Source organism: Podarcis gaigeae (assembly GCF_964106915.1).
Source record: "Podarcis gaigeae genome assembly, chromosome: 1".
Classification (NCBI taxonomy): Eukaryota; Metazoa; Chordata; class Lepidosauria; order Squamata; family Lacertidae; genus Podarcis; species Podarcis gaigeae.
In genome coordinates, this window is record NC_139678.1 from 87,987,137 (window position 1) to 88,002,670 (window position 15,534).

The 15,534-nt window shown below is 43.9% G+C and overlaps 1 protein-coding gene and 1 long non-coding RNA gene across 3 annotated transcripts in view; both read left to right on the forward strand.

Annotated features, from left to right (window-relative positions):
- Positions 1-15,534, forward strand: part of LOC310825777 — a 250,870-nt gene that overhangs the window by 18,061 nt on the left and 217,275 nt on the right. The gene's annotated exons all lie outside the window — the stretch shown is intronic.
- The window catches only part of MARCHF4 (membrane associated ring-CH-type finger 4), a 129,478-nt gene continuing 118,488 nt past the window's right edge, over positions 4,545-15,534 (forward strand). For both annotated transcript variants that reach the window (XM_083747196.1, XM_083747197.1), the window contains exon 1: positions 4,545-7,063. In XM_083747196.1, coding sequence (XP_083603322.1) covers positions 6,548-7,063 — 516 coding nt within the window. In that variant the 5' untranslated portion in view covers positions 4,545-6,547. The remainder of the gene's footprint in view (positions 7,064-15,534) is intronic.

Sequence of the window (15,534 nt, forward strand, 5' to 3'; positions counted from 1 at the left end):
ACTGGTATGCGTATACAGGCAAGGAGTTATCTGGACACCCCTAAGTACAAGAGAACTGTAGGGGGGCATTCAAATGACTCCACAACACCAGATAAGATGAGCCCTGCTGGATCAGGCCAAGGGCCCATATAGCCCACCATTCTTATCCAACAGTAGCCAACCAGATGCCCATGAGAAGCCCACAAGCAGGAACTGACTGCAACAGTGGTCTCTCCACTAGTGTATCTGTGAGTGTGCCTTACATGTATATCAACAATCTCTGTGGGATTTTCCATATGCATATCAGTGTATATCTGCAGCATTGCTTATCTCTTTTCTGGAATAATTGATATAAAACCCGATACAGAATAGCATGTTAACTCACACACACTTCAAGTTTAAAAGCATCAGTGACTTATCACCAGCAGCAGTGGTCAAATTGTCAAATGGAAGTCCTAGCAAAATAAGTTTCTACAGTGTTAAAAATAAATAAGAGATATGTTTGACCATTGGACCACCTTGGAGGCTTAAGCACCAGTGCTGAAGAGGACTTGTTCTGGCTTCCCATGATCTAGCCTCCTAAAAGGGTTTGAGGCAAAGCAAGGCCACATCTTGCAATGCAAACCTACAACCAGTTGTGGTATGCATGTGACTAGCAGAACTGCCTGGGCAGAGCTAAATAATGTCCAAGGACAATCCAAATGCCAAATTAATAAACAGAAAGCCAGAGGAGTTCTCCATCAGGCTTGTCCTCAGTCATTCAGGTACACTTTACACAAGGCTAGCCTTGAAAACAGCCCAGAAACTTCAGCAAGTCCAAAATGCATCTGCCAGGATTCAATCAGTAGCTACCCCTTCATACCACATTACATCATTCCTCTGTTGGCTTCACTGGTTGGCAGTGCATGTCCATGCTCACTGGAAGGTTATGGCTTAAACCTCTAAATGGTTTGCAACCAGAATATCTCTGAACCATATCCCTCCATATGAACATGCCTGAGGCTTACATTTCACCGCAGAAGTTACTCTTCAAGGTACACTGCTGGCTGAGAAACAGCATATAAATACCTGAGAAATGAATATGGTTATGGCGCCCTCGTGGCTTGCTTTTAGGTGTGTGATAAATATGAATTTATTTAAGTGGATTTTGTTACAATCTTGATTTTATTGTGTATTCCCCTACTTGGTTTTTAGTTTTGCATCTTGGCTTGTTTCTGCTACTGTTTTTTTAGGTCGCATTTTTATATTGATTGATTCTTTTATATTGATTTTATGTGAGCTACCTTGTGTACCTTTTGTAACAAGGTAGAGTGTACATATAGCACATGCATCCTTTGCAGCCATGGTACTTTAATCAGTACCATACTAAGATGATAGATCTGTCTCACATATATTCACGCTGCCACCATGGTATCTGATAATGGAATGTATTCAAGAGAACAACACAATGGGACACAATTAATATATTTCTTAATGAGCAAAGCATCTCCCGACATTAATGAAAATATAGATAATCATACCTGTAAGCCATCAAATCCTCTGCAGCTAATTAATCGGGGGGGGGGGTGTCTCAGAAGAACCAAATTACCCACTACCCTCTTTGAAATCTTCTGAACTGCATGCAGGATTACACATCTTCTAGAACAGGTGGTGAACTAGCAGCCTGCAAGTCTGATTTGGCCCACCAAGCCTTGGCACATCAACCCACAACTCCGTTTACTGACCGTACTGACTTTGCCCTAAAATTACAACCCATCATTTCTGATATCTGTGAAGCCTGTTGAAAGTAACAACTAAACTCAAGCAGTAGAATGGATCACTTGATGTGCCAAAACATGTAATATATTTGTTTAAATCCTCTCATTCTAAGTGGCCTGAAACCCTTCATGTGTGAAGTGAGCTAATACCGTATTTTCCCCTCTATAACACGCAGATTTTTTCTCCTAAAAAGGGAGGGGAAATGTCTGTGCGTGTTATAGAGCGAATGTGTGGTCCCTGGAGCCGAAAAATCAGGCAAAAATCAAATCGCACTTCACGGAGAAGGGAAACCTGAAAAGAGGAAGTGGCTGCTTTCCTGCATTCTGCCTCAGGGTCTTACTGCCCACCATCCTCTGTTTCGTTGCTGTGTTTGCTGAAATGGAACAAAGAGCAGGGAAAGCCCCTCCCCTCCAGGCAAGCAGAGTGCTGCTGAAAACATGCAGGAGAGAGAGAGAGAGAGAGATGGCTGGCTGGCTTGGGTGGGGGGAAACTTTTGCCTTTCTTTCCTCCCTCCCGTTAAATCCCTCTCCTGCATTCTTAGCCAGCTGCTTCTCTGCACATCCCTCTCATGTCCCTTCTTTGTTTTTCCTTCACTCCCCACTTAAAATGTGGTTACAAAGCATAGATCCACATGGATCCTCAGGATCTTTGCATTGGGTCACCCCATCAGATCACATAACATGTCCATGTCCATGGCTACAGCCTGCACCAAAAAAATCACGCACCCACTGTTGCCTGGGGCTGCAAAGGTGCAAAAATGTGGTTACAAAGCATGGATCTACAGGGATTCTCAGGATCTTTGCATTGGGTCACCCCAAATTCACCATCAGATCACTTAGCATGTCCATGGCTACAGCCTGCACCAAAAAAATAACACACCCACTGTTGCCTGGGGCTGCAAAGGTGCAAAAATGTGGTTACAAAGCATGGATCCACAGGGATTCTCAGGATCTTTGCATTAAAAGGTAAAGGTAAAGGTACCCCTGCCCGTACGGGCCAGTCTTGACAGACTCTGGGGTTGTGCGCCCATCTCACTCAAGAGGCCAGGGGCCAGCGCTGTCCAGGGACACTTCCGGGTCACGTGGCCAGCGTGACATCGCTGCTCTGGCGAGCCAGAGCCGCACACGGAAACGGCGTTTACCTTCCCGCTGGTAAGCGGTCCCTATTTATCTACTTGCACCCAGAGGTGCTTTCGAACTGCTAGGTTGGCAGGCGCTGGGACCGAGCAGCGGGAGCGCACCCCGCCGCAGGGATTCGAACCGCCGACCTTTCGATCGGCAAGTCCTAGGCGCTGAGGCTTTAACCCACAGCGCCACCTGCGTCCCATCAGATCACTTAGCATGTCCATGGCTACAGCCTGCACCAAAAAAATAACGCACCCACTGTTGCCTGGGGCTGCAATGGTGCAAAAACGTGGTTACAAAGCATGGATCCACAAGGATTCTCAGTATTTTTGCATTGGGTCACCCCAAATTCACCATCAGATCACATGTCTGTGGCCACAGCATGAAGCACAAAAATGATACATCCACTGTTTCATTCAGAATGTTTTTTCCCTTGTTTTCCTCCTCTAAAAACGATGTGCGTGTTATGGTCAGGTGCGTGTTATAGAGCGAAAAATACGGTATTTCCTGTGGGGGGGGGGAGTATTCCTGAAGTTGATCAGTGGCTGTTGTTCTTGGAGGCTCTGCTATTGTGTGTGTTAAGTTTCATGAGAAACACGATCAAAATTATGCCAGAACAGGGGTCATCAAGTCACATGTGCAGTGTCACAAGTGTGCTGTTAATAATATAAGTATTCTGATGGGACGGGGTGAAAGTCCTCATATTATGCAGAGAAATAAAACACGCGTTCTCCACTTTAACACACACAAATAAAAACAGATATATAGAAGCATAGCTTCCTCATTTAAGGCACCCACACTAGTTTCCCAAAGACCCTGGCTCAAATTGAGTTGCAGTCCTTCAGATATCTGCACTTTATGACTGCACTTTGTTAAGCAGATAAACTAATAAAACAACCCCCTCTCCCTCAAAGCTGATAAAAAGGATACTAGACCTTATATACATAAAATAGCTGTGCAGGTGAGAGATCAGTTCCTACTCTCACAACATTCCAACGACACACACAAAGAAAATGTGTTCCTAATACTCACAGGTGCAGGCACGTAAAGCACAGCTTCCAGAAAACAGAGAAGCAGCGCCACAGACACACACTCCTCTGTACACAGACAACCACGTAGAGATCGTTCTTAGAGATGTATGGCATACTCGCAGATGCATAGATACGGCGTGCGGAATAGGAGCTACCTTTGCCTTCCCACGAGACGCGCACAGTGATCACCCTTCCACGTTCACGCGGAAAAGTGGAAGGCAGGCAATTCCCACGCACAAACATACAGGGACACACGCTTTTACAGCTTACCCACAGACACCGTCTCTTTTTCACACACACACACACACACACACACACACACACACACACACAGACGGAGCAGACGAACAGGCAGGCAGCAAAGGAAACAGTAGCCTCACCATATCAACATAATACTCGCAGGACCTAATTTATTGCTGGGGAGGGTGGAAGCTAACACAAGGCGGCTCACAGTTCCGTAGCACTTAGTCGTTCCCCCCGCCCCCTCTCTCACACGAGCTCTCTCTCTCTCTCTCTCTCTCTCTCTCTCTCTCTCTCTCTCTCTCTCTCTCTCCCCCACCCCCCTTACTCTTCGGATCCCTCTGCTAGTTGCGTCAGTTCCCCACTAGCGCGCCAAGCTGGGCAAGGGAGCTGTCCAGAGCCTTTTGGTGCTGAAACTGCAGCAGCTCTGACCAGCCCCCCCTCCGCCGCTGCTTCCGCCAGCTTCCCTGGCATATTTTCTATGCTAAGCAAGACCTTTCCTTCCCCCACCCCAAACGGTTTATTGACAGCGACTGCCGGCCCTGGAGGCGGAGAGAAGCAAGGCTGGGCAACAACCTGAATTTATCCTCCCTCTCCCGCTCGCTCGCTCTTTCCCCTCCGCCGCCGCTTTTCTGTCTTGGCTTTATTTATTTAAGGGCTGAGCAGCAGCAGGAGGAGGAGGAGGAGGAGAGAGAATCACGTTCCACCCATCCTTCCTCGCTCCCGCCCTTCCTCAACATCCCCATTTGCACTGCAAAACTATCCTCCTTTCCCATTGCATCCCAAGGAGGTAGCAACAGCCACATCATCACTGAAAGCCGGATGGGAGAGAGCTGAGGGGAGGCTGGTGAAAGGGAGAAGCTGATCGCTGCCCAGACGCGAGGAGCTTCAAGCAAAATACCCCCACTCTTCGCCTTTTCCCCCTTCTCGATCTGGCACATCGTATTCCTAACAAGCTTGCTTTCATTTTTCCCCCCTACCCAAAGCCGAGGATACTATCTACGTGTGGGGTCCCCCACCTCTTTTTATTTTAAAGACTTGCAATGGTTGAGCGTCAATGCCATTGAGCGAAAACAACAGTCAGAGAAAGAGGAGGAGGAGGAGGAGGAGGAGGACAGGGGAAGAGGAAGATGAAACTGGAGACGGTTGTAGCGGCGGAAAAGAAGGAGCCTTATGCATCAAAAGGAGATCCCTGCATCTGCTGAACGCACCTTTTCCTCCGCGTCAGCCACAATGGTCTGTACAGGCTGTCAATGCGTTTGATGACGTCCCTATTTTGTGAAAGGGGAAAGGAAACGTGACAATGTAAGATCCACGTTCTCTTGGTCAATTTCGTGCGAAAAGGATAGAACCGTTTTCTACGGATTTGTTTAGCTCCCCAAAGTCTAGGAGGGAAAACCATTTGAGGAATTACTAAGATCCACGTCCCCTCCTCAATCCTAATAATAATAATAATAATAATAATAATAATAATAATAATAATGTGTGTATGCGTGAGTGTGGTCCAGATAGTTCCTGGAACGGGGAGTGAAAACAAAATCCAGTGAATTTGGGTATATAAAAAATTAACCTCATTTAATACTCACCTCCTTTCAGGACTTTCAAATTTTCTATTGAGAATATTTTAATAAAGTAACATTTCAAGTAATCAGTGAGGATTTCACATCGAGGGTGTGTTTTCCCCTCTTCCCCAAGAAATGTGTGCATCTTTTTTCAATGAAATCAGTTTTGATATTACTATTAATAATGATTATGATGTTAGAAACAAGAACTAATTTTGCATTTTATTAATGATCTGCTCTGCTGATATTCTGTCAGAGACACATTTTTAAAACGTTCCAACTAAATAAAAATAGTAATAAGGAGAAATACTTGACATGCCAAATACTGTTGGAAAAAACTATATACACATATATATTTATTTTCTCCACACCTTCTGGTGACTTGAATTCCTCTTCCACTTCCTCCTTTTTTTTTTTGGAGTTACCAATTGTTATCAGTTTCCACCACATTTTCCGAACTATCCTACCCAGCACTTGGAGTGGATAAGGCTTCTTTCCATAACTATTTCATTTTAACTTTTTAAAAAGGAATTGTGGAATTGCTCATTTAAAAAAAGGAGATGTGGAAAGGAGGAGCCTGAAATCAATATTTTGTGGTTGTTCTTTTAAAAGGAAACCTCATGATTGTTGTGTGTGTGTGTGTGTGTTTAAAACGGGGTTGCTGTGAAATATCCGAAAGATCTTCCTACAAATTCCACTTTTGTTATTTAGCTAGCTCTTATATATGTATCAGTGAATTTGGGTGGGAGCAGGGAAAAGGAAACGGAAATTAACCAATCCAGCCCTCTTGCTCTTGGGTGCCCCCTACCGGCCCCATTTTTTCCCACCCGTGCCTGTCTGGAAGGGAAGGCACATGTTAATACCAACCAGTGCGATCGTTTTATGGTACTGTTGCTGCGGATTGCTGATCCCCAGACAGATGTTGCGCCACCAGGGTCTCCTCAAGTGCCGCTGCCGCATGTTGTTCAATGACCTGAAGGTCTTCCTCCTGAGGAGACCCCCCGCGCCCCCTCCGCCCTCGCCGCCGCCTCTCCCTCCCATGAACAGTGGAGACCAAGCCTTGAGCTTGCAGGCTTCTAACAACAACACGCTGACCACGCTCTATGGAGGGCGAAGGGGACCTTGGAGAGCGCCGACTGCCGGGGGTGGTGGTGGAGGAGGAGGAGGGGGAGGGGGGGCAACGAGCCCTCCAGAAGAGGAGTGGGGAAGTCCTGGAGGAGAGGGAGAGCAGCCCATGTCTATGATGAGCAGCGCCTCCTCCGAGGACTTCTGCAAAGGGAAAGCGGAAGATCGGTATTCCCTGGGGAGCAGTTTGGACAGTGGCATGAGGACCCCACTCTGCAGGATCTGCTTTCAGGGCCCAGAGCAGGTGAGTGTGTGTGTTTATGCACATATATGTTTACATTCACCTGAGAGAGACTTCCTACAAAGCCAGACTTTCCTACACCTCCAAAATAGCACTTCCCCCGCCTCTCCACCCCCCACCCATCTCCACACTGATTCTCCACCCAAGCTGGAAAGGCTCCACGCCCCCTCTCTCCACACATTCACACAGCTACCTGGGGTGTTCCATTTATCTGTATCTGTAGTGAAGTTTGGAGAGAGAGAAAAAGAGAGTGGAGGAGTCAGTGGGCACAATGGCCCAACTTGGTAACTTTTGATGAAAGAGGACTGGAAAGTACTGCAACACAATAGGCCCAGGACCAAAAGCACACAGGTGCATACACCAATCACAAACATGAGTAGACAACCCTCCTCCAAAAAAAAGTATCGCAACAAGGGTCCAGGACCATCCCCCTCCTTTTATGCATAAGCAGTAGTAAACATAAAGTACAGTTTAAAAAGAAGAAGAAGAAATCCAGAAATATTAAGCTCCACATATTCTGCTGGTGGAGTTTAATTGCATTCCTGGTAGTTTGTGCCAGGTCAGGCATTACTTTTCCATGCAACGGAGAAGTGAAAGAAATGATGAGTGAAAGAAATACAGCTTAATGCACTTGTGGAGGGTCTGTGAGCTGCCTTTTGTGGTCAGCCCTGAAGATGCTAGCAATTCCTTGTTTTAAGTTCCGGTAGATGGATTGTCTTTCTGTGTCAATAGCATTCCACATGCAAAGTTACATGGACATAGGCAAGTACTGCTCAGAGTGACACTGTTATTGCCTTCCTACTACTGATTTGGTGTTATGTTTAGCTGCTTGACTTTCCAAATAGCAGAGGCATCGCTTTTGTTTGACTGATGGTTTGCAACTTGGTGGAGAAAAGTGGACTATACAGCTTCCCCCATATAGCATTTCATTTCAAGTGTTTTGGAAATCTTTCAGACTTTCTAAGCCCAGTGTGATCCAGATTTGGTCAGAGTAGACCCATTGAAATCAGTTGAATTGGAAGTTAGTCTTGACTAATTGAAGTCCTATGTATTTGAATGGGTCTACTCTCCAAGTAAGTCTAAGTTTGTATCCAAGCTTGTGTGATTTCATGTGTTAGAAAATATTGTGCATAATGAAAGTAATGTCATCTTTGATACCTGGCTGAAAGATCTCAGTGTGTCAAATTAATGAATTAAACAAGCTTGTCTCAGATTGGCTAACGTCTGAAATGCTAAAAATGTGTGGACATCCTGAAAGTTTGAATTTCAACACTGCTCAACTAGCAGATGTTTAAAGATTACAAAATAAGGCAAAAGTAAACAAACAGCCAAGCAATTTAAAGCAATTAGTTTTTTTAAAAAAACAAACAAACAGCAGCACACTTTTCTAGGAAGTGTATTTAGAAAGCACGATGACATAATGATTCATTAGGAATGATGAGCAACTGAAATTGTGCAACCAAACTTCTAAACTTTCATTTTTGGTGTGAGGGCTCACCCATCACAATCAGATACACTGGACACATTTGGGGTGCAGTTTCTTTTTCATAGCCTTTGGACATGCATACATACTATGCTATTGTGCAGCTCCTGTTTGATTGTAATATGCTCAGAGCAGATGTTTCCACTAAATTGTGTTCATTGACCACAATCTGCTACACAGTTGCACATGTTTCAGCATTATTAAAATAGCTGGAGCTACTCCGTGCTGTATCACAAACCTTGTTTTAACATGGATATCCTGTAGCCCTGATCTTGAATGGTTGTGTAGTATTTGTGAGGCCACATTAGATGCTTTCATGAAATAAAGTGATGTGGTAGTATCTGTAATGCAGAGTCAGAATATAGGATTTATCTCTGTAGAGTCAGGCTGGCACCTTGGACTCAGACAATGAAGACCCTGAATTTGCCTCTATTCTCATACAATATTTCATAGGTTGGACTTGGGCATCTTTATCTCTGAGTCTCAGTTTTGAGCCAGCAAAAGGACTCACCATGGCCAATCAAAATGCTGAACAAGTTGAGAATGGTAAAGCCTGTTCAGTGATAAAATATTATTGAAAGAATAGTGATTCTAATGTTGTTGTTGTTAAAAACACACACACAATGCTATAGTTGAAGGGAAGACCGAGAATAATGCTTCCACATGTAGCATTCTGAAAAGTTGCCTGTGGAACATCAGATGGCTATCTTATGCTTCCAATTCTGGTGGACCACTGTGGCTTCAATTGTATGGTTTGACCAGTGGATGGTTTGAGTGGATGGCTCAGCCTTCCAACAGACGTGTGTGTGTGTGTGTGTGTGTGTGTGCATGTCTATGGTGAGAAGGTGTGGATGAGATGATCTTTCATATCTTCCAGTAATGGTAAATGAACCAGCTGCAAAACACTCTTCCATCATACGTTTAGTAGCAATTTGAACTTTAGCTGTGCTATTTGCAGACATAGATCCAAAATAGCAAGCAGGGGTGATGAATGCTTTGTGTAGTATAAAACTGATCCCTGGCCTGACACCATGCAGGCACCAACATAGCAATCACTCTGATGATTACACTGCTGTCACCCAGAATGCTTGTGCTCAGTTGCACACTGATACACATCCAGGGTTCAACCAGTTATTCATACACCAAGCATCCAACCTGTGGCTCACTGCAGCTCTCAAAGATCAGCTTGGCTAATACCAAATTGGCTAATACCAAATTGCAGAAATCCACAAGTACAGGCTCTGCTTTATGGGAAAGACAAAAATACTTTCCCTCCAACAAATAAAAATGTAAGAAGGTCACGGTACAATACGTATATTTTAAAAACAGAAAATGAGAAAGGTTAACTACAGTCCTGCACATAAAATGCACAGGCACTGCAGCAACTTGGCAGAACAGGAGGGGGAATGCAATGCACTTATACCAGGTAGGTTCAGAATCTGCTGGAAGATCTCTTTAGTTCTGCTGCAGTCCCAATCCTGCCCTTTTACTAGAACAGAGGTTGGCTTGAGTGGAAATGTTTTATCTTAACTGGATTCTTAGTGCCATGCGCCAACTCCATCCTTAGTACAGCATATGTTGCATTTGGTAGTAAAAATTCTATTGTTGCTGTTGTTTAGTCATTTAGTCGTGTCCGACTCTTCATGACCCCATGAACCAGAGCACGCCAGGCACTCCTGTCATCACAAACTCATGAAATAAGCATTTACTTTTGGGGGGTAATTCTGCTGCTAATATTTAATGTAAGAGTAATGTAGTGTAGTAAGAAATGACATATACTTCCTAGCATAGTTTGTGAGGCTGTACCAAAAAATGGGCTGGAATCAGGATTTGCTGTAGTTTCTCTTCCATCACTGTGTGGAATCCAGAGCTGACTTTGCTATACTGTGAGTGTAAATGTTAAGGTTTCCTAAGGAAGAAAGGAAAAGACATTTTAGTCGTCAGCATTTTAGTAGAGCCTTGAGTCTATTGTAAGGGCATTGGATGAAGCATGTCTTGTGGCCTAATAAGGAAAATTCAGCATCTCACAAGGGTAGTGAAGATGGCTCATACTCATGCAGCATCTAAAACATAAAGAGTTTGGCAGAGAGATTCATAGTGAGGAATGGAAACAGAAGGGATCTTGCGTGACTTCACTTTGTCCAGCAGTGAGAATGGTATTGTTGGACCTGCAGTATCTAGAAAAACTGAAGTGCTCAGCTGGGGAAAAAAGCCCTGGTAGTTACCTAGATCTTGTTGCTGGTTATGATGTCCTGGTACTGTGTTGTCCAATATTTGTTTTGACCAGCTGTAAGTCTCTACCAGGGCTATAACTAGAAATGGCTCTTTGGCAGCTGTCCCCATGTGGTGAGTCACAGAACAGTGATTGGAACATTATTTTGAGCGATTCAACATTATCAGTCTCTGGATTGAGTGGCAGTTGGTTGGCCATTGAGTCCTTTTAGACAGGAAGAGTTCCTGTTTGAGATGATAATTTGAGTAAACAAAAACCAAAAAAACAGGTTCTTGTATGTTCTTTAGCTTTGAGTCACATCTGACTGCTGCCTATGGCTGTGCCCTGACACTGGCATACATTTGTACAAGCTTCTGTGGTTTGGGCAAGTCAGAATCTCTTTGGAGATAGGCACAAACAAAGGTACAAACATAACATGCAATGAATTTGGTGGGAGCTTCTGAGGCCGCTGTTGCAGTTCTTGGGCTAGATGCTTAGGTGTCCATAGAGAGCATTGGTTATTGTTAATATGTGTGCTTAAGGTCCCAGGTTCAATCCCCGGCATCTCCACGTAAGAATGGGAAGGGTGAAACCCTGGAGAGCTGCTGCCAGTTTGTGTTTGCAATACTGAGTTTGCTGGGCCAATGGGCCTCACCCTGTGTAAAGCAACCCCCATTGTTCCTCTTTCCTGCCAGCGTCACTCTTGTACCTGATCGCTGCACAGAACCAGAGTGCTGATTTGCAGTATACTCTGTTAGCCAGAGGATAAATGACCACTGAGACACAGTCCTTGGTGGTGACTTCTGTAATTGATGGTTTCAGCAAAATGCCTTAAGATGATTTAAAAACAAAACAAACAAACAAAAAACCCTCTCTGTTTAAATACACATTTTTCCTCCTCTGCCAGACAAATTACACCTTGTGGAATTTTATTTCTTTTTTATATGTTTAGAAAGCCACTCTTCTGAAGATGCATGCAACTATTCCCCTTGCGTATCCTGCATAATTCATCTTTATAGAGGTACACAAACTGTTTATCTTTCTGCGCTAGTCCAGGAAAGATGGAATCTATGAAGCGTGCCTTTGTGTGTGTGTATGTAGAGATTATAATCAGCGTTAAAGCAAACAGTCTGCTTTAGAGAGCACTGAAGCCTTAAGACAATGGCAGCACAATTGTATGCCTGCCTACTCAAAAGTAAGTCCCATTGAGTACAGTGGAGCTTTCTCCTTTGTAAGTGGGTATATGATTATATGATTACAGCCTTAGCGTCAAAACACACATTGCTGGATTTTAAAATAATAAGGCATGGAAGGCTCCCCCTCCATTTGCATTAAGTGCACAGGGAAGGGATGTTTATTCCCTCCCTTCCTGGCCACGATCATGGGTGGAAACCCACCCAGCTTTGATCCCACAAGGAGCACCATTGACACCAATGAAAGTTTCCCCTCTAAGTTCAAGTCCAATGCAGCGGAGGTGGACCCTGTGCAAGGCCAAAATTTGAGACCCTCTCTAGCTGCTGCCAGGTAAGAGGCACCAGGTTTTCGAAAGGAGGCAGGAGGGCTCTGGTAGTATCTTAGAGCTGCCGCCCCCTCATTCCCAAAGTTGGTAAGTCCTTGCTGGGTTTGGGGAAGAAGGCGGGAAGACTCTAGTACCCTTCCAGAGCCCTCATGCCCTTGAGAAGGGTCTGCAGTCTAAATGCTCTGCAGTCTAAATGAAAGCTGCTCTCCACCTCCATACTTACCTTAAAATATCTCACAATGGCTCGTCATAATAAAAACATAACATAGTTTGGCCCTCAAACACTTGCTTTTTTATTTATTATTATGTATTTAATAATATCAGGGACGCAGGTGGCGCTGTGGGTTAAAGCCTCAGTGCCTAGGACTTGCCGATCGAAAGGTCAGCGGTTCGAATCCCTGCGGCGGGGTGCGCTCCCGCTGCTCGGTCCCAGCGCCTGCCAACCTAGCAGTTCGAAAGTACCTCCGGGTGCAAGTAGATAAATAGGGACCGCTTACCAGCGGGAAGGTAAACGGCGTTTCCGTGTGTGGCTCTGGCTCGCCAGATGCAGCTTGTCACGCTGGCCACGTGACCCGGAAGTGTCTCCGGAGAGCGCTGGCCCCTGGCCTCTTAAGTGAGATGGGTGCACAACCCCAGAGTCTTGTCAAGACTGGCCCGTACGGGCAGGGGTACCTTTACCTTTACTATTTATTAATATTATTTTTAGGTGTGTTCCAGATGTTTTAGATTACAACTGTGCTGGCTGAGGTTGATAGAAGTTGTAGTCCAAAACAGCTGGAGGGCAATATGTTGGCAAAGGCTGCAAGAGAAACAAACAACAACAACCTCACACCTGGAAGGTATGTTTTCAGAGTCTCCTGAAATCAATGTGGCATAGCAACCAGATGCAGCTCTGAAAGTAGAGGATTCCACATCTGCAGGTCCACCACAAAGGATGCCTGTTTTTTCACACACACCCCTCACGCATCTGAGGTGGACTTTTGAGGAAGGTATTTGATGTCAATCTCAGTGCACACGAAGCATTGTTATTATTACTATTATTTATCAGACATATATTTTTTTCTTCAACAAGCAATCATATATGTGATAGGAACAGCAATAACAGCAACAGGAAAGAAGAAAATGTTATACAGATGAGTTCCAATTATCATTCTCCTCAGAACATTGAAAATCCATAATTAACACTCAGATTCCATGTACTCTACCATACTCCAAAAAATTGTTCCTTCTTAACATGAACATGTTAAGCCTATAATCATAGCCCTCAAATCTTGGGTAATGCATTAATTCTGCCATCACCACATAGTCACCAGATGGGCGGAGTATAAATAAATAAATTATTATTATTATTATTATTATTATTATTATTATTATTATTATCATTATCATTATCATTATCATTATCATTATCATTATCATTATAGTCCCATATTTTATCATGCCATTCTTTAACTGTTTGGGACTATTGCCCACCTCCATTTGCCAGCATATAAAATTCTGGTAGCTGCTAGCAAATATGAAATCATTTCCTTATGTTCTTTCTTTATTGGCCTTTCCAAATAATTTAATAGAATTGTAAGTGGATGCAATGGAAATTCATAACCCAACATTTTCACTAGCCGAACTTTAATTTTCTCCCAGAACTTTATTGCCAAGTCAGATTATATTTGTGTTAGTGATTATGCTTTGATTTAATATATAATGCCTATATGTTAATATGAACATATACTCAGAGTTTCTTAGGTTTATAGAATATTCTGCAGGTAAGGTCTACACAATACAAAAGGCAGAAAGGTTGTTTCTTTTTTTAAAAAAAGAAGAAGAAACAGCAACAAACCTGAATGCCCATAATAACAAACACACCGAAGAAGGCTGTCACCCATGAGATTTATAAGAAATTAAGGTAACACCAAAATATCCTTGCCAGAGGTTATTTATACCATAAATATAATGTATTGGCTGCCCAATTGCTTCTTTCCAGTTTTCACGACAAGAGAGATGAATAGATTCATTGAACCAGCCTCTCTTGGCAAAGACATATGCAGCCTTTTGAGTTCCACATCTGCCTTTATCAGGCAATAATCTTCATCAGAATCTGAATACTGAGAATGAACATATCTGCTTCCCCATCCTCTGCCCAATTAAGAAATAATAAGGAAGGACAGGAAGCATATTGAAGAATGTGTAAAAAAAAAAAAGCATTATTGATTGGAAATGCAAAGTTTCAGGCAGGAACTGTTTCTGCATACAATACACTGTCAAGTCCCATAAAGAGATGCAAATCCTATTTAGATTTTCTTTACAAACAAGCCTAAATAAGATTTCTCCCTGTGTGTCTTTCTCATCTGTCTTTGCAATATTTTTTTAAAATATATATATATATAATCTCACGACTAAAGCAAGCCAAAAAGGCTGCAAGGATTTTCAGATTTCAGTTTTATGGCAGTTCGAAACACGGCAGCCTCCAAGCAGCTGGCTTGCTTGTATCTTAAGATCTGTGTGTGATGGTGGCTTTTATGTATAAGCCCATGGTTTCTGTTAAAACTCATGTTGGGCAAAGGGAGTAGAGATAAAGAAACATTTGGGCTTCCCTTTAAGTGAAAGCAACTCCATAATGCTGCTTTGTGTAAGGTTACCAGATGTCCCCGTTTCCCAGGGACAGTCCCCAGATTTACAAATCAGTCCCCATACAAAATCCATTGAAGTTGAAATGTGTCCCTGGATTCATTGAAAAAAATCTGGGAACCTTGTGGTTCCTTCCTTTCCCTGAGTGGGTACGTAGTGAGCCTCAAGGTCCCTGGTTTACATCTTGCCTGAGCCACAAACTGATGAGATGTCCTTAAGTATGCCATTATTCTCTCAACTTCAGATCCCCCCAGTGGCGTAGCGTGGGTTGTCAGCACCCGGGGCAAGGCAAGTAATTTGCGCCCCCTAACCCGTGGATTTGCGCCCCCTAACCCTAACCCCCAGATGTTGCGCCCGGGCCCCCTGCACCCCCCACGCTACGCCATTGGATCCCCCTCTGCATGTGGGACCTACAATAAAATGTTGCAGTGCAGAGTGCTCTTGCTCAGCGTGCCAGCCAGCCATGCGCCTTGTTGCATTTCCCTCTCCCTTTGCTCTGTCACTTTCCCCTCTGTCAGTCAGTATCCTGTGCCCACTTAGCATGCAACACCTCCTCCAGCCAGATCCAGGTATCAGAGACTTGATTCATTTCTGCTGAGATATTGTGGATTTTCTCTGTTTGGGAACTAAGATTC